Source organism: Ursus maritimus, unplaced genomic scaffold (genome assembly GCF_017311325.1).
Source record: "Ursus maritimus isolate PB19 unplaced genomic scaffold, ASM1731132v1 scaffold_23, whole genome shotgun sequence".
Lineage (NCBI taxonomy): Eukaryota > Metazoa > Chordata > Mammalia > Carnivora > Ursidae > Ursus > Ursus maritimus.
Window position 1 is genome coordinate 3,364,732 of NW_024424786.1, and position 24,241 is coordinate 3,388,972.

The 24,241-nt window shown below is 42.5% G+C and overlaps 1 protein-coding gene across 1 annotated transcript in view; it reads right to left on the reverse strand.

Annotated features, from left to right (window-relative positions):
* The window catches only part of RRAS2 (RAS related 2), a 71,747-nt gene extending 60,308 nt beyond the window's left edge, over positions 1–11,439 (reverse strand). Inside the window, 1 exon segment of the mRNA XM_040638842.1 lies at positions 11,313–11,439. Within this exon segment, the coding sequence (XP_040494776.1) occupies positions 11,313–11,420 (108 nt within the window). The 5' untranslated portion in view covers positions 11,421–11,439.
* Positions 11,440–24,241: the final 12,802 nt, after the last annotated feature.

Sequence of the window (24,241 nt, forward strand, 5' to 3'; positions counted from 1 at the left end):
AAAAAAAAAAAAAGATAAATACGAGGAAAAAAATAAAACATGGTCTTCATGAGATATTTAATAAATGTATTTCAGAGTTTCACAGATTAACTAGATAAGAAAAGAGGGAGATACAGAAGATTTGAATAATATAATGAACAAATTCCACTGTAAGAGATTTGAATAAAACTCTGCACCTTATAAGCTACAAATGAATACTCTTCTCTCATGTTCTTGGAATATTTATAAAAATTAACAGTATGTTTGGCATTAAAAATCCTTAATAGCCCAAAACAGAATTTACAGGTCATGTTCTTTGACCACACAGCCCAACAAAGCTAGAAATCCACAAAAGGATCCACTCAATCCTTCACCAAATATATATTTTAAAAATTAAGAGATATCCAAACTGAAGTTAAAATTACCTAAGAATGAAAAGTATAAGATTTCATATCAAAGGAAACAATGCAAAATCAGTCCTGTAATGCCTTTCCACAAATCATTTAGGATACTGTAAGTATTCTGGAGAACCTCTCATTAAAATTCTTTAAAATGCCACTAAAAATACACATTATAACATAAAATTACCTAAGTACTATTGTGAAAAACAGATGGCAATCACTCTCATTAAAAAAAAAAAAAAAAAAAAAAAAGCACAACACTGAGGGTTGCTGGAGGGGAGGTACCATGGGGGATGGGGTAACCCAGTGATGGACTTTAAGGAGGGCACATGATGTAACGAGCACTGAGTATTATATAAGACTGAAGAATCACTGACCACTACCTCTGAAACTAGTAATACATTATATGTTAACTGAATTTAAATTTTTAAAAATTTTTTTAATTTATAAAGCACAACAAAAGTTTATATATGAGATCATAAAAAGATATCTATACACAATACAATATAAATAAGCATACTTCAGATTAGACACACACACACACGCTGAAAAAAGGAATTCTTTTGCTTCTAAGCCATTCCAATTTCTATACCTAAAGCAAGAACAACCTTTGCCTCGATCATTTTACAGCACGCGCGCGCACACACACACACACAGACACACACACACACACTCATGCTTCCCCAGCTTCTTCAGTGGCTCAGCGCAGAAAACTCAGTCTTGAAGGGTAAATAAATTTGAAAAACATCCCTTTTAACCATCTCTAAATCTCCAAAATTATACCTCTCAGCCAAAACCCCAAAACTGACTGAAAGTCTTAGTGGGTTTAACAGAATTTCACACTTGTTGAAATCCTGCTGATACTCCAAAAATTATAGCTCCCTGGTATCAACCTGCCCTTCAGCATCAAAAAAGATTGGGAAGTGCCCCACGGTAATTCTGAAAGATGGGCAGTTCTTCACCTCCAACACCAGAACAGCTAAAATCAACTCTTCGTGACAGGATACATTTTTAAAAACATATTCTACCACACAAGAAGAAACTCCTCCCCTGGAAAGAGCTGTTTCCTTAAACAGCACCAAACTTTAGAAAATAGCAGTTTTGCGGCCTCAAGAAAAAAAAAAACAAGAGAACATTACCATTGGTTGATATCAGACTGAGATATCAAGGGCATTAAATCGGTTTGAGACAGTAATTAGATTTCACATCCAGAAAATTTCATCAGTGATTTAACAAATCTAACAAATTCTCCTAGATGGAGACTATCTTATCCTTTTTGCTGATTAACTTAACACAATATGGTATGATTTCAGAGAATAAATGCATAAATAGTAAGTATTTCATAAGATGACTGAGAAAATGAATAAAAATGGAAAAGACAACCTTCCCAGACCTGAGAGTGTTTCATTATCTCCCAGGGAAAACTAGTGAACAGAGAAAAAGTTCTACTTATATCCGGATAAATGTTTTCATTTCCAATGATGAGAGAAGGCTACAAGCATCCAAGTAAAAAATAAGTTATTCCTGCAGAATGGGAACTTGAGCCAGTTAGCCAAATAAAGGTAAAGACATGGAAAACAAAGATATACCTCCATTGTTTTAATACAAAAGTGTTGGGCCACAATAATTTTACATCCAGCCAAGTCATCACTTATCATGCAAAAGTAAATATCTTAGGTACCTTTTCAGTAAAAAGCACTTGAAAATGTTCTCTAAATCACAATTCAAAATAAAAACTAGCTATTGATAAAGACTACTGTAAGCAATGAAACCAGTTAGAATGATACAAATGGCAAATAAAAGCAATAACCTTTCATAAGAAAGACATTAATACCATTATTATTTACTAGAAAAACAGAATGGGGGCGCCTGGGTGGCACAGCGGTTAAGCGCCTGCCTTCGGCTCAGGGCGTGATCCCGGCAATCTGGGATCGAGCCCCACATCAGGCTCCTCGACTATGAGCCTGCTTCTTCCTCTCCCACTCCCCCTGCTTGTGTTCCCTCTCTCGCTGGCTATCTCTGTTAAATAAATAAATAAAATCTTAAAAAAAAAAAAAAAAAAAAGAAAAAAAAAAAACAGAATGAAAAAGACCAAAAAAAAAAAATCTTTTAAAAACACTGCAACACACATTTTTGGTTGCTTTAAATAAGGACACTAAATTTATGAAAGGGATGGGTAGAAACAGCAACCAAAACTGCTAAATTCCTCATTTCCCATAACTAGGAATAAAACACTATTATTCTGTTTTTCTAATTAAATGTTAAAGATTATGAATAATTTTTTGAAGATTTTTATTTGTCAGAGAAAAAGCGAGCGCACGCGCACAAGCAGGGGGAGCAGCAAGCAGAGGGAGAAGCAGGTTCCCCGCTGAGCAAAGAGCCCGATGCAGCACTTGAACTCGGGACCCTGAGATCATGACCTGAACCGAAGGCAGATGCTTAACCAACTGAGCCAGCCAAGCGCCCCAAGATTATGAATAATTTTAAGGTAAATCTGAGTCGTAAAAAAAGAGAGAGAGAGAATCTACCATTCAAATCTACCACAGAGCACAGAAAAAACGTGTGTGTGTGTGTGTACACACACACACACACACACACAAATACAAGATAAGTGCAAAGGGAGGTCATTATGCTAAAGATCATGGCCAAAATCGGTAGTGACCTAACATGAATTTTTCAACCTTACTCTCAAAAGATACCTAGATAGAAAATTAGGCAGAAATTTTCTCCTTAAACAGAAACAAAGCTGGTCCCCTTTTTGCCTCAACTTGGTTTCTTTAGACTTAATTTCACTCGGTGCCTAGCTAGACTGATTATGAAAACCAGATTTTTTAACATAACTGAGTAAAACAAACTGACTATCATTACCTAAAGCAACATCAGAGGCATTAGTTTTGATCACTTGGTCAAGGTGATGTCAGCCAGGTTTTCCCACTGTGGTTACTGTTTTCCCTCGATAATTAATATCTCATGGGCAGATACTTTAAGACTATGTTAATATCCAGCTACTCTAAAATCCACTAGCTTTACCATCTATTTATGATTCTGACTCAAATCAATTGTTATGACCACCAAATAGTGATTTCCTAATTCCACCATTTCCCCTAAGTTTATTAGGAGAATTCTACCTTAAGGAAGAATGTCCCTTCCTCCATTTATTTATTCCTATGGATTCACAGATTCCTACTTTATGGATAGTAATCAATTACTACTAATAAAAATAATCAATTACAAATAATTAATTTGGTTATACTGTCCCTGAGTTAGCCAATGGGCATCCTTCTGGGTTGGCTGTCACTATGACATGTCACCATTGTTATTGTTTTTGAGCACTTCCTTACTTTCTGACACTACACGATACTCCAAGCTCATCTTCTATTTTTCCCTGCCCTAGCCCTGCGATCAGTCATTTCTCTAAGGTTCCTGTTAGTAAAGAATGGTATTTAGAAACCACGATCTGGCACCAGGTATTTCACTGCTAATGGGGAGTCACTGTTTCTATGCACTCTTAGCAGACAGAGCTGGAAAAAAGATGCACAGATGTGTGTACATGTATTCATATGTATCTACTTCTGCATCTATAATTTTTAAACCATGAATTTATGCCAGTATCTTCAATTCCAATCAAGCATCGGAGTTGATGCTAACATTCCCCCTTTCCACAGTGAGAACAAATAGGGAGAATGTTGACTCCTATTTTCCAAAATATATTTACTTATTTGCTTAATCCTAGTACAGAAAATCATTTCAGAATTGAAAACCCATGCCTCTGTGACACACACAAACAGACACACACAAAGCCTATTAACTAGAGTTCAATGTTTGTTTCAAGTTCTTTGTCTTTATCCTGAGGACATAGTCCAAACGCCCAGTTCAAAAGTTAGTTTTTTTTCTTTCCCCCCTTCAGTGCAGTTATGTTACTCATTTGAAATAAAGTTCAGTTCATTTGTTTGTTTGTATTCCACCTTGGGGTGGTTTTTTTCTTCATCACTTGACCGTACTGGTGTCTGCTGTTTATGGACTGAGTATGTGAAACAGTAAACATGGTTCCAAAAGTCAGAAAGAATCCTCAGAAAGGTCACCAACCTCCTTCTCTCTACCCCTTTCCCCTCATTCCTACCCACTCCCTATGGCTAGCCAATAATCTCATTAATCTCTGCTTTATCCATTCAGTGCTGAAAATACATATTTTCTTATTTCCCCTTCTTTCTTAGATAAAAGGTAGTATAGTGCACATTATACAGTAGATACTTTCACACTTTTTTTCACTGAACAATTTATCCCGGAAAGCACTTCATACCAGTTCATAGAGATCTTCCTTATTTTTTTAATAGGTACATAATGCTCCACTGGGTAAATGTAGAACATTTTATTTCAATCCCTCTCCTATTCTGTAAATTGTTTCTAATTTTTTAAATCACAAATAATGCTGTGACCTCACGCATGTGTATTTTCATACTCGTGGAAGTGTATTTTCAGGGTAAAATCCTAGATCTGGGATTACGGAGTCAAAAGGTAAACACATATACAGTCAAATCTACATCTATTTTATGTCTCCGGATATAGTGCACTAAGAACAACTCATTATTTCCATGTTATTCCTGCCCCCAAAATGCATAACCCAAATTTAACCATGAGGAAACAGACAAATTGAGGGAACTCTACAAATAACTTATACTCTTCAAAAATGTCAATGTCCTAAAATACAAAGACTAAAGAACTGTTCCAAATTAAAGAAGACATGGAAACGGAATGTAGTGCATAATCTAAGATTTTTTCTCCTGCTATGAAGGGCATTATTAGGACAACCGGCAAAATCTGGAAAAGCTCTGCACATTACATTAGTAATATATCAATGTTAATCTCTGATGTTGGTTATAGACTACGTTTATGTAAGCAAATGCCCTTGTATTTCGGAAATATACATGGAGATACTTAAAAATAAGGGGTCAACATCTTCAACTTACACTCAAATGATTTAAAAAAAATAGCATAGATGGGGGAAGGGATAAAACAAATATGGCAAAATGTTAGCATTTGGAAAATCTGAGTCAATTTTTTTTTTAAAAAACATTGGATGTTACTTTGACATTTATATCCATATCGAGTACTGAACATGTACTTACTTGTATACAAAGCTCTTTCTCCTAGAAAAAACATCACCATATGAGGTGACAAGATAAGTTGGCGGGCAATATTAAACTACTAATATCTACAAACAAATTCTGTGACTGCAATATTTTTAATTAAACTATGATTTAATGCTATGTAACCAGTAAACAATCACATTGCTTTTATAAAACACTAAAAATAAAATATAATTTATAAGGCAAAAAGAACTTGTTCTATGTCTCCAGTAGCATAACTTTCTTTCAGAACCACACAGAAAATAAGTGAATATATAAATCTTTGCCTTTTTCATAAAAGCCTGAGAGCTGTTTCTCTTTGCAAAGTAGAAATAAATCAAAGGCCTACCAAGGACATTACTTTAAACTAAGTTTCAATCCCAAACACAAACTCAGCAACTCTGCCCAAAGTAATTCAAGATCAAGGCCTCGCGAGAAGACTCACTATTAACTCCACAATGTCTACCAACTGAGTGAAAGTCTTTTATTCATTATCACTTTTCAGTAAGGACAGAACATTTCTATTTTTCCTCACAAAAAAGGAAAGAAGGAAGGGAGGGAGGTAGAAATCTTCATACGGCATCATAAAATCTGTTTCAATTTTATGTCAATTAATTTGAAAAGGGAACCTTTAGGGGCTCCTAGGTGGCTCAGTTGGTTAGGTGTCCGATTCTTGATTTTGGCTAAGGACGTGATCTCATGGTCATTGAGATCAAGATCTGTGATGGGCTCCAAGCTCAGCAGGTAGTAAGTGGCCACTTGAGATTCTCTCTCCCTCTCCCTCTGTCCCTCCCCCCCCCAAAAAAAAAGAAATGAATAAGAAAAAGGAAACTTAAAAAATTAAAAAATAATACTGCTTTAAAAAAGTCTCTTTTCAGGGCTCCAGGGTGACTCAGTCGATTGAGGTCTGCCTTCCGCTCAGGTCATGATCCCAAGGTCCTGGGACAGGACCCTGCCTCAGGCTCCCTTGCTCAGTGGAGAGCCTGCCTCTCCTTCTCCCTCTGCTGCTCCCCCTGCTTGTGCTCTCTCTCTCCCTCTCTTTCTAATAAATAAATAAAATCTTTGGGGGGAAAAAGTCTCTTTTCCCACCTCTTACCCCTTTTAGAGTTATCAATTTAATTCCTAACCAAATTAACAACTACTTTCACTTCGAAATTTGCAAAAGACCCACATTTCAGCCTCACAGGTGAATTAAAAATCTCATCCCAGTAGGCAGCTGCCTGTCATCACCACTTTGTCTTCTAATGGTACTATACCAAGGGGAAAAACAGGATTCTTGACCTATTCAACAGAAATGTCCCCACTACACTCCTGCAACATTCCCCCATCCCAATAAGGAGAGCCGCACACATGTTAGAATGAGTAAGAAGAAGGAGTTTTAAGAAACCTAAGGTTAGAATTTCCTTCTGCTTTTCCTTTGACAAGAGTGGCCATCCTCTTCCTTGCGTGCCTACCATCTCTATGCAGGAATTGCCAACAGATCCGTTACCAAAATGAGGTGTTATCAAAATGAGGCGACCTCTAATAAGTACCACCATCAGGAGAGGTGCCTTATTTTTCAATACTAAGAATTCATTTGTAAATTACTCTGAAAATGTAAAGCAATATATTTGCACACAAAAAAGTAAGTCCATAGCTTCAAATTCACAGACACGAGTTATTTTAAGTGACTTCTGCTGCAGGGAGTGTCTTCAAGACATTGCAGAAGAGCAGCAATTCCGGAACCTAAACCCACGCCCTTCACACGTGGATCAATTAACTATAACATAAATACAGGAGTCTTGAAATCTCTTCTAGGATCTCTGCCCCAGGAAAAGTCAATGAAAAAGCATTCAGCAAAAGACAAACTCTGGGTAAAAAGCAATGTCTGGGTCAGGTCCAGACTAACAGGTTGTTAACACTGACTAAAACTCAACACGTGAGCAACCAACTACCCCCTACACAGTTCAAAATCTGACAAACTACTGAATAAAGTCAGGATGCTAAACAAAGACTAAAAGCTGGGAAATTCCTCTAATTCTGTAAAACACGTGTGTTCTCTTCTGAGAGTTAGCAGGTAAAGCATTAACCCAAAACCCCAATAATAACTCCATCATTTCCTAAAAACCAACTTGCAACTGATAAAAAGAAGTTTCCCCAACTCAAAACGGGACCAACATTTATCACCTAAATACCACATAATGTGAAGAGGGGAGTTTGAGGTTGGGGTGGGAGGTGGGCGGTGCTGAAGGCTTAACAGACCAGATTATGTGTCAAGGAAAAATGCAGAAATTACAAATTTTGTTTTGGAAGAACAAGATACAGAAGTAATAGCAAATAAAACCAAGTAACTAATTATTATGAACTTACTCTGTAGGTGGCACTGTGCTGAATGATATGCGTGCATTATTGTATTTATGCCAAAAATCCTAAAGGTACTATTACTAGTCTCCCTTTTCATACAGGGAAACTGAGGCTTGGAGAACCCAAGACACTTGACTAAAAGACACACAGCCAGTTAACTAAATAAGAAAAAAACCAGAGTTTCAAAGGTGCAGAGATTTGTTCACCCAAACTCAACATTTTATGGAGGAAAAAAATAAAGCCTTGAAAAGACTGAGAAATTAAAAGATTCCTCAGCATCACCTGAGTAGGGAGACCAAGAATCCAGATATGCAAAACTCTCTCCATTTCACTCTGTACAATGTTAAGATCATTTCCTAACTACAGTTTACTCATCATTTAGGTATTCTATTTACCAACAAAACTTAAAACGTTTTTCAAAAAACTATGAACAATAGAAACATTAACTCCACGTTTTACATTTTTATGCAGACACTTTATGATCCGCTAAATTCATTTTTAAAGAGGAAAAGGCACCTCAATTAAGTAATTATTGCCTTAATTTCCTATTTTGCAGCTCTTCATATGAATAGGTCCCAAGTACATCTAAGGTTAAAGAAAGTCAAGGCTAAAAACAAAGTCGTTTTTAAATTCTCGATTCCCCAACTTATATTTTTTCTGCTCAAGATTATATAATAGAAAAATATATACTGAACACTAAAAAGTCATTTCAGGAGACTTAAAAAGTAAATAAAACCGATTTGTGTCATCCTGATCTCCTATAACAAGAACTGACTTCCACCTGCTAAGATTATTATCCTCCTGCCATCTCCTCTCCCTCCAATTACTACTGCTAGGCAATCACAGCAGAATGAATTTTAATTTCCCCAGAGCCAGACAATAAATAGTGACTCTATTAAGTGTAGATGATAAATAGTCACTTTAGCTCCATAAGATTAATATAACAACAATAATATCTGTAGACTTATTATGCACTAGGCATTGTTTTAAGCCCTTGACATAGGTCAACTCATTTAATTTTCACCTCAAGAGTATGAGGTACTTTGTATTTCCCCAGATCACAGATGGGGAAAATTGAGATACCGAGAGGTTAAGTAATTTATCTAAGACTTTACATGCAGCAAGTGGAAGAGTTGAGACTCCATCCAGGTGGACTGGCTTCTACCTCTGCAGAAAGTCTCCTCGGAGTCAGAGCCCATTCCTCCCTTCCACGGGCTCTAACACCTCTGCCTCTCCCACTCCCCTCCTTGCCTGCCTTCTCCCTCTCCAAAATAGCATATAATTCCCCATACTCACATAAGATGCATTCTCTCTCCCTACCACCAAGCCTACACACTACTTTTATCAATTCTTCCCAAACTGACTTTTCCCCCCAATTCTGAATTCCCTTTGCATTTAAATGTGTTACAGAATTATACACACTTACGTGTAGCCATCATTAACTGAGTACATACTATGTGACACAGTGCTCAGAACATTCTCTTAAAGGATTATAAACAATGTGTGATCCCATCCATTTTGCTGATCATTGAATTGAGGCTCAGCAAAGCTGAATATTCTGGCAGTGTTCTCACAACCAATAAATGACAGAGCAAGACAGACATTTAAGTTGACTTCAAAACTCACGTTTTCCCGTGTGTGTGTGTGTGTGTGTGTGTGTGTGTGTTTCTCATCCATACACGTATGCCTCCTTTACTTCTTTTACATCATCTAGTACAGTACTATTCATAAAGGAGGTGTTTCTTTAACAAATTAATTCCAGAGAATGATTTTTAAAAACAGTAATTACTGTTATCTTAGCAGTTTCTAAAACTATTTCCCAAAAGCAGAAGGTTCCAATACCTTAATTAAATAACTTACAGATGTAAATACATTCAGATGGTCCTTCCCCACAAAGGACCTAAGTATGTGTAGTTTAACCTTTCAGGTGACACTTTACTAATACTGAAACCCAGGATTCTTCTCTCACTCCTCACCACTGCCGGCCCCCCAACTACAGTCCCCAAAGAAATTTAAGCTATAAATTGTTTTGCTTTGCCATCAGTTAAAGTCTCTCTCGGCCCTAGGGAAATAGCAACATGACAATATCCTTGATTCTGCAGCCTGCTAAACTTAAACCAATCTCACCTCTTACTCAGTGTGATTTTTTTTTAAACCCACTTAATGAGCATACTGTAAATGTTCATTACATAAACATCTTCTCTTCCTGGACACAAAGGTTTTAGCAGCAGTTTTTAACCCCTTGAAATATTATAACAACAATTATTGCTCATTTAGTCAATGTGAAAGGTAACAATCACATTCATGTTAACAGTACTCTGTACTTTAATGTCACTCTAAACGTTAAGTGAAATGAAATAAGCCATTCAAGTATCCCAGCACATAACAAATGGATGAAATGGAAACCAAAAATTAATTCTTGACCAAAGCATCTTAACAGTACTCTTGATATAGTAAGAATATCTTTGTTACCTGTTACAACGGAGTACGTTCGTTGTCTCCCAGCATTTGCCACACCTTTTAGGTTGACAAAAGCAGAGAGACATCTGGGTTTCTCATTTTTAAAATCCCGAAAAAGATCACTCAAACCTCTTAACAAGAGCAAATCCTAAGAACGAAGAATTCCACCGCCCTTTTCTTTACCACAAGCCCTGACTTTCGACTCTAGCAACCAGAGAGAGCTGGGAGTGGAGGAGTGGGTAGTTGGAACAGATACAGAAGGCACGCCCCGGTCGGTCATCTCCTAGCCTGGCCCATCCCAAACTTCACCTTGGCAAAGCGAGAAGCAGGAAGGCACCAGGAATTCCTAGGAAATGGTCTCACCCTATCGGAGAACATTCTTAACTTCCTCGAAGCCACCATTTCCCTCGGGCATTATCACACACTCCCACCCGGACATATTACCTAAGAGATTACTTAAAAGAAAAGCACAAACACACACAAAGAGAAACACACAGCTCGAAGCCGGCAGCTCCGGCTCAGCGTGCGCGGAGAAACCCGCAGACCACGCGCAGCCGCGGCCAAGTTGCCACCGCGATCGCACCGACGGTTCAGGAGGCGGCCGCGGCGACTGGAAGCCCACCGCGACGGGCTGGAGCCCCACACCCGACGCCCCAAGCCCCGGCCGCGGGGCAGGAAGCCCCGCACCGCGGCGCAGCCTCCTGGGAGGGCTCGGCCCCGACCGGAGCGATAAGGTGGATCGGCGCTTCCCACCCTGCCAGCTCCGCCCTCCCGGACACATTCCTGAGAAGCCCGACTCCCGGGACGCCGAGCAGGGCGCCGGGCAGGCAGAAGCGCGGCGCCACGGCCGCAGGGCAGGAGGGCAGAGCCGGGCCCGCACCCCCACCCGCCCCCGGCCCGCGCGGCGCCTCCGGGGCGGGGTCGCGGCAGCCGCCCCGCCACAGGTAGCGCGAGCCCCCGCCCGCCGCCGCCCCGGCGCCCCCGGCAGGCCCGCTCCAGGCACCTGGATGAACTGGATGGTGAGCGCCGACTTGCCCACGCCGCCTCCGCCGACCACCACGAGCCGGTATTTCTCCTGGCCGGAGCCGTCCCGCCAGCCGGCCGCGGCCATGGGGACGCCGCCGAGCCCGCCCGGCCACGCCGAGCCGCCGCCCGCCCTAGGCCCGGCTCCGGGTACGTGTGCGGCCGGCGGGCTGCGGGCGAGCGGCGGGCGGGGGTCCCGGGCGCCGGGAGCTGCCGGCAGGGCCGCTCCGGGCGGCAGCGCGGCGCCCGGGCTGGCCGGGTCCCGCCCGAGGCGCGGAGAAGCGGGAGGACCGCAGGGGCCAGGGGCGGCAGCGGCCGGGGGGCGCGCTGCTCCACACGTCTCCGCAGCGCCTGCCGAACGCTGCCTCCAGCGCCGCTACAAATGGCCGTCTGGGGGCCGGGCTGCTAGGCTGAGGTGCTGCATATGCATGAGGGGGCGGGGCGGGGCGGGGCCGCTCTGGCCCGGGCTGAGACTCCAGCGCTGACCCCCGGCGGCTCAGACCCCCGCGGACCCGCCCCTCCGATCCCTCGACGATGAGAGTGAGTCGAGTGAGCTAGTGAGTGAGTGTAAGCGTGTAAGTGTGTAAGGTGTGGGAGTGAGATTCGTGCGCTGACGGAGGGCGGCTCAGACCCCCGCGGCCGGACCCCTCCGATCCCTTGACTGTGTGTGAGTGAGTGTGTGTGTGTGTGTGTGTGTGTGTGTGAGCGCGCGCGCGCGTGCGCGTGTGAGCAGAGTGGGTGTCAAGTGGGAGTAGGAAGAAGACAGTAGACAGTGTGTGACCATAACTGTGTAATGTCAGGGATTGTCAGGGATTATGCGGATGAAAAAATACAGTATGTGAAGGCGTGTGTGAAAAATAGAGCAGTTGTCATCTTAACTGAGTTTTTGTAGGAGAGTAAATATCCTGTGTTAAGAGTACAGATGGCGACCATGATTCTGTGAAAAACAGTGTGTGACAGTGATTGAGGATCAGAGCTGTGTCACAGTAATTGTGTGCGTGATGGGTTGCAGTGGTGAGGATGTGTGAGGAACGTGACAGAGACTGAGAGTGGGGAATAAGTCACAGTGATTGAGGGTGCATGGGTAAGTGTGAATGGGACAGGTTTTGTATGTCAGGAGAGTGTCCTAGTGGCTGCATTTATGTGTGAGAAATACGTGGTCATTGTCTAGAAGACTGTAAGTGAGAGGTTAGTTTATAATTATGTACATACTTCATACCAGGCACCGTACTCAGTGCCAAAGATCCTTTCCTGAACAGAGCGGTGTCCCTGTTCCCTCAGGGAACTTAGAGTCCAATGGGGGAGACAGCCAGGACAACAACAAAATTATAAGGCATAATGATAAGCACTGTAACTATTAAGCACCATGCAGCATGTGTGCCCATAGCAGAAGCATTCACCCGAGAGTTGGGTAGTCAAGGAAGGCTTCCTAGAAGATCTGAAGAATAACTAATAGAGACAGGTGAATAATTAGAAGAAAGGTACTCCAGGGAAAGGAAACTGCATATGCAAAAGCCAGAGCTGAAAAGATACGAATTGTGTCACATGATTTTGAATGTTTTGGGGAAGTTTGCATGCCAGTAATTGTGAGTGAAAAGGGATTATGGGGGCGTCTGGGTAGCGCAATTGTTTAAGCCTCCAACTCTTGGTTTCCACTTAGGCCCTGATCTCAGGGTCATAGAGCCCTGCCTTTGACTCTGCGCTCAGGGGGGAGTCTGAGCCATTCTCTCTCGCCATTCTCTCTTCCTCTCCCTCTAACCCTCCCGCTAGTTCTCTCCCTCTCTCCCTCTCTCTCAAATAAATAAATAAATCTTTTTTTTAAGTGATTATCTATGTGTATGGCAGTTTAACCAAATGTAGCAGGAATCACAGCTCAATGTAGAGGTAGTGTCAGGTAGTAGATAAGGCCATAGGCTCTGGGGCCAGACTGTCTGGATTCAAATCCTAGCTCTTTCACTAAAGGTGTGATGTTGGGAACTGAAACTCTGTGGCCCAAATTTTGTCTTCTCTAAGGAAAGTAAGACTACTTACCATAAGGGTTGTTTGTTGTTGTTCTTGTTCTTATTTTTCAGTAAGAATCAAATGAGTTAATACCTATAAAGCACATAAAACAGTGCCTGGCACGCAGTAAGCTTTTATGGCAGTTTTGGAACATGACTGCAAGTTCTCAGACACTACTTAGTGACGTCCTTGGAACCAAAAGAATGCAGCAGAAAAGATGTTGCAGAACTTCCAAGGCTAGGTCAGAAGAGACCGTACAGCTTCCACCTGTTCTCTCAGGATTCTCATTCTGGGAGAAACAAAGTAAGAAGTTTGACTACCCCAAGACTCCCGTGCTAGTGAGGCCACATGTAAGCATGCAAGTCAAAGGTACAGCTGAGCTCCTAGCAGACCGCCAGCATCAACTGCCAGCCTCGGGAGACATCTTGGATATCCAACGCTGTCGAGCCTTCAGCTGAGGGCTGTCCCTCCTGGCATCTGACTGCAAGTGCATGAGGGACCCCAAGCAAGAGCTGCCCAGACCAGCCCTTCCTGATCCACAAAATCATGGGCAAAATGAAGTAGTAAACTGGTTGTGCTTCTTTCAGTTTTTCATTTGGAAATTATTTCCATGTGTAAAGTAGAAAGTACACCCATACACCACCTTTACCCAAATTCCACTATTGTGAGCATTTTACTCCCCTAGTTCTCTCTTTTATATGTATATATAGGAAACACACACACATATATACATATATATATAATCCATATATAAAAATGAATTTTTTGAACCATTTAAGAGTAAGTTACAGACATTATGGCCCTTTGCCCCTAAGCACTTCAGTGTATATTTCCTAAAAATAAGGATATTATCTCATATTATCTCACAGTACAGCTATCAACTTTAGTAAATTTCATATTGATATGAATATTTTAATCTAATCTACATTGATATTCCAATTTTGTCTGTTGACTCAATAATGTGCTTTAGAGCATTCTCCCCCCAGCACAGGATTCAGTCCAGGATCAAGCATTGCATTTAGTTGCCAAACTCTTTTTATCTTTTTTTAGTGTGGTACAAAATGGTTGTTTTAAACACCTATTTTGGGGTGAGAGGAAACAAAATATTACAGCAGTAATCGCCAGAAAGGCCTCAATGACAGATATATCATCAATATGAAAAGAAGGAGAAAAAGGAGAGAGAAAAGAAAGAGGAGCCCACCTCAGAGAGGTGCTGAGAAAGGGCCAGTTAATCTTCCCACAAATGTCTCTCGATGTCTGCGTAGCCCTAAAATTGCCTATAGCCCTAAAATTTCCCATAATCCTTTAGGAGCAAGAAGATGACCAAAGTGTCCGCCTTATGCTCCTTGCCTTCTGAAGCACCAGCCTATTTTCAGTAGAATCTATTTCAATCACCTAATTTGTAAGCCGCTTCTATGCCTAAGTCCCAACCAAGATTTTCTTTCCTTCCTACCCGGCACCACTACGATCCCTGTGTATAGGGACAATTCCTGAAACCAAGCAAGCAAAACCATCCTACAGAAACATGTGCCGGCTGCCTCCCAGTCATCCATGTCTCCCTCCTTTCAAATAGTATCTCCAAATTTCCCCTCTAGTTTATGAATGGCACCCACCCTCAGCGCCAGGGGTTCACTCTAATTCACTTAAGATTATCAACTTCCACTAGCCACGGTAATTAGCTGGAGGATGGGTAGATAGTCTAAGTCAGGGCAATCAGGAACAGTTTCAACTGTGGAATCAAAACTACAATGAGATACCACTTCACACCCACTAAGATCACCATAATAAAAAAGCCAGATAATAGCAATCATTAACGAGGATGTGGAGAAACTAGAACCCTCACACACTGCTGGTAAGAATGCAAAATGGTGCTGCTGCTTTGGAAAACAGTCTGGCATTTCCTCAAAAGGTGAAACATAGACTTACCATATAACCCAGAAATTCTTCAGTATAGACCCAAGATAAATTAAAACATATGTCCATACAAAAACTTGTACAGGTAAGTTCATAGCAGCATATCCATACTAGCTAAAAAGTAGAAATAACCCAACTGTCCGTCAGTTGATGAGTGGGGAAACAAAATGTGGTATATTCATGCAACAGAATTTTATTTGGCAATAAAGAAGATGAGGTACTGATTCATGCTACAACATGGACGAACCTTAAAAAATCACGCTAACTGAAAGAAGCCGGTTACAAAAGGCACATATTATATAATTTCATTTACATGGAAGGTTCAAAGTAAGAAAATCCATAAAGGCAGAAAGTAGATTAATGGTTGCCAGGACTGTGGAGAAAATGCTGAGTGACTGATAATGGGTATGGGGTTTCTTTCTGGAGATAGGAAAATATTCTGAGATTAGATAGTGATGATGGTGGCACAATTCTGTAAATACACTAAAAACCATTGAATTATATACACTTTTTAAAGTGAATGTTATGGTATATGAATTAAATCTTAATAAAACTACGGGGAGAAAAGATTCAATTGCAGGATTTTATCAGAGCTATCAAGAAAATGTCTTTTTATTTCAAGATGTCCCCTGTATCAACTCTATTCCTTTATTATTATTATTATTAGATTCAAAGTCGAGTGTTCAGCAAGCAAGAAGCTTAGACTCCACCTAGACTTCTATTCCAAAATGTTTTCTTGCCCTCTTGCCCTCCCAAAATCCTACACAAAAAGAAACCTCTACAAAAACAAATCACCGATGACATAGGAGAGTATGGGAACGAAAGAACTAGTTGTCTTTCGAGCCAAATAAAAATGAATTTTCATCTTAATCTGGAAAGTTTGTTTCTCAAGTAGCTGGAAAAAAATAGGTAAGTATGTAAATCTTTACAAAAAGCGTGACCTACAAACTTGGAAAGAGTGGTAGAGATCATCCCCCTTACCTTACTGAAAGAAATCCTATGACTAGGGAAAGAATTTCTTTCCCAATGTCACCTAGCAAGTTGTTAGCAGGACACAGGTCTTCTGACTCCTTTGCTTAGAGCGCTTTACGTCATGCCAAGCTGGGTGTTATCCAGAACCCCGCACAGCCTCACAGCACAGAGATGGCGTCATGCTACCAATCAAGAGAACTGTTGAACGCATCATTCTGACTTAAGTTGAATGAGGATGTGGCTAAAGGGCTGTCAAGAACTTCAACAGGCAGATTCAAGACCTGATTTGGCCAGCAGATATGTTTTGGGGCATAATTCAATTTTTTAATTGAATTACTGCTATGTAAGTGAGTTATCGGTATTTTAAAGTAGGATATTTCACAAACAAATCTGGATTTCTTTTTTTTTTTTAAGATTTTATTTATTTGAGAGAGAGGGAGAGAGCAGGAGCAGGGGGGAGGGGCAGAGGGAGAAGCAGGCTCCCCGCTGAGCAGGGAGCCTGGTGTGGGACTCGATCCCAGGACTCTGGAATCATGACCTGAGCTGAAGGCAAACGCTTAACCACCTGAGCCACCCAGGCGTCCCCAAATCTGGATTTCTAACTCTTCCCAATAAAATTAAATGGAACGTCTAGCAACACCAGGTCAACATTATCATATGACAGCTGGGTCTGGGTAAATACAGGCTGCCCTTGAGAAAAGGTCTGCATGCTCCTGTTCTTCAAAGTCACCAGCAGGCCTATTGCAGCCCATCCAATGGATGTCACCTGCCTGGCCTTTGTGGGCTTTAAGCATTTGCCAATCTTAACTACTATCTGCCAACGCTCTCCAACTAGGATGCACATCTGAAATCACCTGTAATCGTCTTAAAATGAAGAACCTGGGCTCCCCTCCCCCGCCCCCGTCTTGTTAAATAAGATTGCACGCCAAGACTCCGAAGTTGTATATTTAAATATCCAAAGTAACCCTGAGACACCTCCATAACTGAGAATTCTTGGTGGAGAGTAGACTCATCCATGTCCACTCTATTTCAGAACAAACAATGACCTTCTCATCTGGAATGTTGGTGACTCACCATCTCTAAAACCCACCATTGCCCAAATACCATCCCTGGCCCATCCCAGAGAAAGGATCTAGGGGTGGAGTGGGGAAGGAGGTACTGCTGAAACGAAGATTCCCCCTGACCTCATCTATAGCTGAGTGAGACCGAGCCCAGCCTCAGTAACCAAAGAGGGCCAGACCCCAGCTGAGAGCGTTCAGTTCTTACCATGGTTGATGGAAGCGCACCATCCACTTACTTCCTTAATGGGCCTCTGCTTCTAATGTGAATGAATGGCTGGTGGAGAATGAAACAGCCCAGCAGGAGAGCTGCATGCATCTGAGATGAGACAGATGCACGAATCTATTCCTTGTTTAAAGATCACGCTGCTAAGAATAGAAACTGAAACGCACGCTGAAGTGTGGGCACACACAGCCCTGAGGCCGGCCACAACAGGGCTGGAGGAATCCATAGCTTCGTGGAGGTTCATCGGAGAATCATAGAGCCCTAGAGCAGGAAAAGCACCCTGACATCATTCCCGCTAAAGCTTTCATTTTAAAGGTGGGAAAGCAAAGGCCCAGATAGAAAAGAGCGGTCCCCAGCGCTGCCTAGAGAGAGCAGGAGCGCGACTGGAACTCAGATTCTGTCTCCCAGCTTGGGGCCAGACCCAACCTCGTGCACTGCCGTGGGAGCCCCAGAGACGAGGAGACGGAGCAGCGTCCAAGTCACACTGCCCCTTTCAGGCCATGGCTGCCAGGAAGAATCAAGCAAGAGTGTCCACCGCCGCATCTTTTTTAAATAACGAAAAATCAAAACCACTTAAATATTCAACAACAGAGACTCAGTTAAGTAAATGATGCTACAGTATGAATATGAATACTACTTGGCTTTAAAAACAATTTTTATTTGTATGGGAAAATGAGAAGACTAGGATACAAATCAGTAAATAGGAAAATGTAAAGTATGTACATAAGAGCTACCATTTACTGAGCACTTAACCAGGAGCTTGGCATTGTGCTAATTACTTAAAACCTATTATCCAGTTTAATCCACAAATCAACCATCTGAAGTGGGTTCTATTATTATTTGTATTTTACAAAAAAAGTTGAAGCACAGAGATGTCATACAGCTAGTAAATGGCAGGGTACACATTTGAACCTATGAGTGGCTCAAAGCTTTTGTACTTAATCATTATGAATGGATGAAAAGAAAGGCCAATAGGATATTCAGTTATCCTAGGTCGTGAGATTACAGGAGAGTTTTATTTCCTCCTTTGAGTTTTCCTGTATTTGATTCTTTCTCCCTCCCTTTCTCTCTCTCTCTCTTCCTTCCTGCCTTCCTTCTTCCTCTCTTTTGCAATTTCCCATTCTCTCCCCCCCCCCAAGTCCCTGGTAACCTCTAATCTACTTAATCTACTTTCTGTCCCTATGAATTTTCCTATTCTAAATATTTCATGTAAGTGGAATCATACAACATTTGCCCTTTGGTGTCTGGTTAATTTATTTAGCATAATGTTTCGGGGTTCCTCCGTGTTGTAGCATGTATTCATGTTTCCTTCCTTTTATTGGCTAAATAGTACCCCGTTGTATGGATAGAGCACAATTTGTTTATCCACTTATCTGTTGCTGGAAATCTGGATTATTTCCATCTTCTGGCTATTGTGAATGATGCTGCTATGAACATTCATACACAAATTCTGAGTTCTTGTTTTCAGATCTTTTGGGTTTGAGTGAAATCGCTGGGTCAAATGGTAATTTTATGTTTAACTCTTCAAGAAACTGCCAGACTATTTTGCACAGCAGCTACACCATTTTAATCCCCACCAGCCATGTGGGAGGGTTCTAATTTTTCCACATCTTCATCAACACTTGTTATTTTCCATTTTTGATTCTAGTCACCCTACTGGGTATGAAGTTGCATCTCACTGTAGTTTTGGTTTGCATTTTCCTAATGACTAATGATGTTGAGCATATTTTCATATGCTTATTTGCCATTTGTACATCTTTGAATAAATGTTTATTCAAGCACTTTGCCTATTTTTTAATTGGGTTGTTTGTCTTTTTGTTGTTGAGTTGTAGGAGTTCTTTTTTTTTTAAGATTTTATTTATTTATTTATTAGAGAGAGAGATCACGAGTGGGGGGAGGGATAGAGGGAGAAACAGACTCCCCACTGAGCAGGGAGCCCCCTGCAGACTCGATCCCAGGACCCTGGGATCATGCCCTGAGCTGAAGGCAGATGCTTAACTGACTAAGATACCCAGGCTCCCAAGGAGTTCTTATAGCAAACTCTTATCAGACAGGTGATTTGCAAATGTAGTCTCCCATTCTGTGGCTTTTCACTCTTTGCTATGGCCTTTGATGCAGAAGTTTTTTCTATTTTAACAAAGTCCAATCTCTTCCTTTTTAAGTCAGAAAAAATATGAAGTCATGTTTATGAACAATTTTTTATTTTTTTATTTTTTTTTAAAGATTTTATTTATTTATTCGACAGAGATAGAGACAGCCAGTGAGAGAGGGAACACAAGCAGGGGGAGTGGGAGAGGAAGAAGCAGGCTCATAGCAGAGGAGCCTGATGTGGGGCTCGATCCCGTAACGCCGGGATCACGCCCTGAGCTGAAGGCAGATGCTTAACCGCTGTGCCACTCAGGCGCCCCTATGAACAATTTTTTTAAGATTTATTTCTTTATTTGAGAGAGAGAGAGAGCGGGGAGGAGCAGAGGGAGAGAGAATCCCAAGCAGACTTTGCACCAAGCACAGAGCCCGACGCAGAGCTTGATCTCACGACTCTGAGATCATGACCGGAGCTGAAACCAAGAGTCAGATGCTCAATCGACTGAGCCACCCAGGCACCCCTGTTTATGAACAATTTTTAATGATACAGACAAAGCAGGAGGCAAGGTTGTACATATATAATCTAACTATGTAAAATTTAGTGTTCGTTAGATAATCTGGGAAAATTAACTATTCCAGGGAAAACACGAATCAGGGTCAATATACAGAAAATACTTCCATTGTCCTGTTATCGCTCAGGTTGAACTGTCATGGCTGCTTTGTCCCTTCCTTTCCTGTAGCAGCTTTCTGAAGAGAGTTGGGCCTGCTGCTGTGAGGGAAAGGAACCCTGAAAATCAGGCTTTCTGTAGCACCCAGGCCTGGGTTAGGGAGCTCCAAACAGGCCCCTCTTCAATCCACATCCCTTACCAGGACCATGGCTATGACTGTCTTAAAGATTTGTGAAGAACTGGTGAAGGCCAAGAGCATGGAAGAGAGAAAATGGAAGTCTTTGCTTTGAAACGATAAGCTAAGACATCCCTAGCCTCCAGAATGGGACACAAGTTCAAGTGCAGCCATATGGATTTAGGTTAGCTGGCTGGTAGAACCTGACAATAAGGCAAGGTAGACAGCTCCGAAGAGGGTTTTTAAATGCAGTGGTTTCGAGGCCCCATTCCTGCCCCACAGAATTACACTGTTTCGGGAGAGAGCTGAAAGGAAATGCTTTGTGATTGCAATCTCCCCTCCTGTGCCCCATGAGCCACAGGATACTTCTGTCTCCCGCAGGTGCAATACCAGTGGTCTAGTGAGAACAAGTAAGGTTTTCTTCATGGGGCACTCAGGAGCGCTAGAGAGAGAGCGTGAGACACAATGCCCTAAATGTAAGAAGGGAAGGCACCTGAGAGATCTTCTACTCCACCCCCCCCCACCATATTAGTCAGTGTGGGGCATTAGGGGACCCAATCAATAACAGCCCTCTTCCTCCTCCAAGTTCTGAACCAAGTGAGAAATAGGACACAGAAAACCAACAGATGGAGACAAAAATGTCAGCCTGATTACTGGTAAGAGCTACACTGGAGGACATGGCTTAGGTGTGAGGCCAAATGGGCTTGCCTATACTGCGCCCAGAACAAACTCACCACTGAGTTACAGGCAGGGCTGGAAAAAGTGCAGGCCTCATCTTACGGGGATTGGCCTCAGTACAACTTGCGACACATACGGGAGCGCAGAATGACTGCCCCCCTTAGTCAGGCTGCCAGAGGAAACAAAGGGAAGGGTTGAACTGAGCATGCCCAGAGTATTCTGCTGACCTCATTAATTAGATAGTGCATACCGTCTTCACGGAAAAGGATGAAGAAGGGGTGGGGAGAGAGTCTGGGAGTCTCACTCTAGTGATTTTCAAATTGTAATAGGCATCAGAATCACCAAGACCCTGGACTCTGACTCGGTAGGCACGGGGGAGGGTCTGATAAACTGTGTTTGTTTGTTTGTTGAATATTTTATTTATTTGCCAGAATGAGAAAGAGCACGCACAAGCAGGGGGAGCAGCAGGCAGAGGGAAGAAGCAGGCTCCCCACTGAGCCGGGAGCCCGAAGTGGGGCTCAATCCCAGGATCCTGCGACTATGACCCGAGCCAAAGGCAGACGCCCAATGGACTGAGCCACCCAGGTGTCCCTAAACTGTGTTTTTAACAAGTTCCCTGGTGATGCTCTCCTGGCACCACACTTTGAGAACCAATGCTTGAAGAGAATCTCTCCACTTGGAACTTGAGGAATAAATGTTCCCTTTGATAGTCAGGATGTGTTTGGTTACCAGCGACAGAAACCCAACTCAAACTGAAATAAAAAGAACTTATTGGGTCATGTAAGTACAGGCTACAGCTGTTGTGCTAACTTCAAGCTGGCCCGTACTCAGAGACTCAAATGGTAAAATCAGGAGTCTTTCACTCTCTGTAGCTCTCAGCTGTACTGCTTCTATGTGGCTCTTGTCTCAAGCAGGGTTTCCCCTGGGGTTGGCACTATGGCACCTCTTACGTTCCTTCCCCTAAGCCAGTGTTTCTCAAACTTCAGCATGAATCAGAATCACCTGGAGGGCTTGTTAAAACACAGATGCTGGGGCCCAGCCCAGGAGTTTCAGATTCAGTAGACCGGGGGAAAGCCCAAGAATTGGCAATTCTAACAAATTCCCAGTTGATCGTTTTGATGCTCTCAGAAGACTAGAGAGAGGATGCTGGAGAGACACGAACAACAGATGTTCACTACTCTGTTTCATAGATCAAAAACGGAGAGGCTAAGTGGCTGGTCTGTTTTCTCCCATTCGAAAGATTAAAGTTTGTCCGAAGGGGGGCGCCTGGGTGGCACAGCGGTTAAGCGTCTGCCTTCGGCTCAGGGCGTGATCCCGGCGTTATGGGATCGAGCCCCACATCAGGCTCCTCCGCTATGAGCCTGCTTCTTCCTCTCCCACTCCCCCTGCTTGTGTTCCCTCTCTCGCTGGCTGTCTCTATCTCTGTTGAATAAATAAATAAAATCTTAAAAAAAAAAAAAAGTTTGTCCGAAGGACACGAAGGTAGGGTCTTTGAAGTAAGAAAACCTGATGTCAAATCCCATCCCTACCACAGACGAACTGAATGGTTTAGGGCAGGTCACTAAATGTCTTTGCTCTCTATCTGGTGCTTTAAAATGGAAAATAACAGTAACACCTACTCATAGGGTGAGATGAGGGTGTGATCGCTCACTGGCACGTGTCAGAGTCCTTTATAGTTAAAGAAGCATTAGATGGATGCTGAGTTTTAAATTATTTTAAAAGTCAATGTGAATTATACATAAATATTAAAATGACAGAGTTACTATTTTTGTTTTATCAGGATTATTTTTCACCTATACAATTGCAAAGGTCAAATATTTAATAACACTATGGTGTGAAAGTCAGGGGAAACAGATATGTTCTTTCACGGCTGCTGGAGTCCAGCCCATATCCTGGGACTTTGCAATGTACTCAGGAACCCAGTGCCTCAAGAATTTCATCTCTTTGCTGGACGGATTTTTCTGAACTGTGCAAGTCCATTCTTGCCACCAGCAGGCCAGCTCAGGGAATCAGCACCCACCCCCTCTACTCCCCTCTCACACCGCCATGCTCTCAGAGCAGCCATCAGCCAATGACTCTGGAGAGATGCAGTTCCCTCACCGTTGTTTGGGAAAATCCAGATCATGTCTCATAATTTCTTAGTAGGAATAAGCTCCACTCACCCACTGAGTAGCTTAGCTGACTTCATAACACATGCCTTTAATGGTTGCCTTCTCTTCCCTGGGGTGATCGAGTGAATGACCCAACAACTGGGCAGCACGTTGGAGAGTATTGCAGGGAGTCCAAAGAGGTAAAACACACCATTCCAGGTTATAATGGGGAAACCAGACAAAAATACCATAATATTTAGGGAAGAGTAGAAGATCGGACTACAAGTAAGGCCTCAGTGCCAAATGAAGCCTGAGCTATAGGACATGGAAGGTGGCGGTGATGGGAAGATGACACCTGGATAAGCAGAGATGAAGACGAAAGCACGTTGGGGAAGATCATTTCTAGTGGAGATGTAGGATAAGCCCAATATTTTGATGCATGGTAAAGAACTGTAAGATTTGGAATTAGACGGGACCAGGGTTTGAACCCAGATCTACCCTTTAATGTTGGGCACAGTTACTTAACCCCTCAGATAGGACAATAATGGGGCTTCCGAGCCAGGCTGAGATATTTGGATTATATCCTACCCCCCTCCCGGGTGGCCATTTTAGATGATTGGTCTTCAGGATCTTCCTTGAATGTTCGCCTGAAGGCCAACCAGAAAGGAGACCAGAGAGAAGGAAGACTACAGACAGGAGAAGAGGAAAGATATTTTCCTCTACGCCCTGAGATCCCCAGACCTGCAGCCGACTGGAGATTGAGGAGGAAATCAGGAGCCCCAAATGAAACGCGAGGCCTCCCCAGGCCCATGGACAGGCTAACATGGGATGGGGCAGTGTGACAGAGGGAGAGCCTCCATTGCTGCCCCTTCTCACCGTCTCAGCCTCTGCCGGTCGCTCCCACAGCCTCTGCGGTCACCCATCCAAGCTCGAGGCCCAGAGACATCCAAAGCCCTCTCCTGCACTGGATCTTGGTTTCCCTCCCTCGCTTCTTGACCTTTGATTCCTCACTTCTCTTTGTTTCTGTTTCACTCTCTGTTCC